The 2,299-nt window shown below is 40.8% G+C and overlaps 1 protein-coding gene across 1 annotated transcript; it reads right to left on the bottom strand.

Annotated features, from left to right (window-relative positions):
- Nucleotides 1-261: 261 nt before the first annotated feature.
- Nucleotides 262-1,002, bottom strand: LOC127100972 (uncharacterized). The gene has a single exon (XM_051038291.1). It carries the CDS (start codon nucleotides 1,000-1,002, stop codon nucleotides 262-264), a length of 741 nt encoding a protein of 246 aa, XP_050894248.1.
- Between the last annotated feature and the right edge of the window lie 1,297 nt (nucleotides 1,003-2,299).

Genomic DNA, 2,299 nt, shown 5'->3' with positions numbered 1-2,299 from the left:
GACATTCTTCCAAGCCTCTTTGATTCGTTAGAACAAGCTAGGATTATCAACCCCAAAGTCAAGTAACAAGAAAGCTTCCAAAGACCTCGCCTCTGGAGGGCCTTCCATTCGGTAGCCAAGTTGTCTGAGTGATAGAACCGAGTTAGCATTCACACATCCTTGAGTTCCAATAAGTGGTAGATTAGGGAAATCCCCACAGCTGAATATGATGTCCATGTTGATGTATTCTTTGGAATACCAAGAAAGATCTTCGGATCGGAGTTATCCCAATCGTTGAGGCCAACTATCATCTGTCTGTTCAACCCAAGCACCTGTCTCCGGAAGATGTTCTAGAAACCACTGATATAATAAAAGAGCACAACAAGCAATCATTCCTTTCTTCTTAGTGTACCTATGGCTCATGTAATAGTAAACATCAGCTAAAAAAGTGGGAACTAGGTTTCCAGTAAGGAAAACGCAAATAGCAACCATGTCTATGAAACCATCCATATTTGGGAACAGGACGATGCCATAGATGGCTAGTGCAATAGCAGGGTAACAAGCGTCCCAACTTTCTGCTTTTAGTAAGGTATGAGCTCTTTCCAAGAGAAAACTTAGCGAAAACCCTTTGGTATTCCCTTTGGTCTCCAGGTTAGCCTCTACTTCCTTTTCATCCATGTGAAGCATGCTAGCAATGATCTCAAGGGGGAAATATTCATCTATCCCTTCAAATGGTGGCTTGTTCTTCATAGGAATCCTAACAAGACGCTCGAATTCTTCCAACGTTGGTGCTAGCTGGAAGTCTTGGAATGTGAAGCATCTTAAAGGTAGGTCGTAGAATTGGGCCAAAGTGATTAAAGTTGTATAGTCTACTCGTTGGTTGAGGATGCTGAGCAGATTGCCATAATTCTTCCCAAAGTTGATTATGTACACCGGGTGCATCTGAGAGACCAAGTCACGTAAGCTTCTTAGATCGGGATCTTTGAACTTGAAAGAGTAAATGTTTCTTTTGCTTGATTCCATGTTTCTTGAATTCCTGCAACTTATGACACACAGATTCCTTGGAAATAAAAAAATATGAATGTCATGTTATGAATGATGTTATGCATGCCCCAGGTAGGTCAACATACAGGCCGTGAGAGTGGGTATCCTTGGTTACTAAACAAAACCCTTTTGGGAGGATGCTAAAGTTAAGAGGTTCCCAAAGTCATCAATCACTATTTAGGAAGGTTATTGTCATGACAAAAACTCATCCGCCAATAACATCCCCAAACTGAGTCTCGTTTGGGTGAGGACTTCGTATGGTCCCAAAGAGGAAGACTCCTAGTGGGTCCATACTACACAACTCTCGAGTCCAAGGTTCTAATAAGGTTCTCAGAGTCATAGATCGAGGTTGGGAATACTACTGCAAGGTAGTAATACACCCAAGGGATCTCATCTGATTTGGGCTTTCGTATTAACCCAATAAGTTTGAGACTTTTTAGGTAAATACTACATAACCACCGGATATAATGGGTTAAAAGGTCCCTAGAGTCATTGATCCAATTTGAGAATACTATCGTCATGACGAAAACTCGTCGGGCAATAATATCTCAAGATTATCTCCTCTAGGCGGGGTCTTTGTATCTTCCCAACAAGGAAGACTCCTTGTGGGCCTCCACTATGCAACCACCAACTTAATCTTATGGTTTTTTCTCAGACTCGGGTGGAGAGCCTATCTCACAAAGTATCACCAACCAGAGAACCCCAATAATACATAGCCAATAAAAACATCAGATAATAATTATGACAGTAAAATAATAACAGAATAAATAACAAACAAGTAAACAAAATTAACACACAATACATCAACTAAACTAAATTAGGCTTCACTCTCTTTTGCTTGGAGCTAGTCCCCAGCAGAGTCGCCGTCTGTCGCATCTCGAAAAATATGATTCCTCGCGATGGTCGCGGAAAAAATTACGTTCGAATGGAGTCGACACCGAACTTTATTTATCCCAATGAAGGAATAGGAAAATATCGCCAAAACCTTTAGGAAATGGAATAATGGTCGTCGCAACCATATTCGGATTCGGGAGTGGATTATGTAAGAGGAAGGTATTAGCACCCTTTACGTCCGTTGTACTTAATGGGAACCTTTTAGTTCTAATTTGTGTTTCGAGTGTTAATTTATGTTTGTTTGTTATCTTTGGGTTATAAAATTTTAAAAATAGAAATGGATGAGAACCTCAGAAAGGGAATGGGGAGGTTTTTTATTAGTGTGCTCGCCAAGATCTCGCAATCTCGTGCCTACGTATCCTTACGGTGCAACCTAAAGGCT

This window comes from Lathyrus oleraceus, chromosome 1 (genome assembly GCF_024323335.1).
Source record: "Lathyrus oleraceus cultivar Zhongwan6 chromosome 1, CAAS_Psat_ZW6_1.0, whole genome shotgun sequence".
Lineage (NCBI taxonomy): Eukaryota > Viridiplantae > Streptophyta > Magnoliopsida > Fabales > Fabaceae > Lathyrus > Lathyrus oleraceus.
Note: the sequence above shows the minus strand (reverse complement) of the source record. Positions and strands in the feature narration are given on the sequence as shown.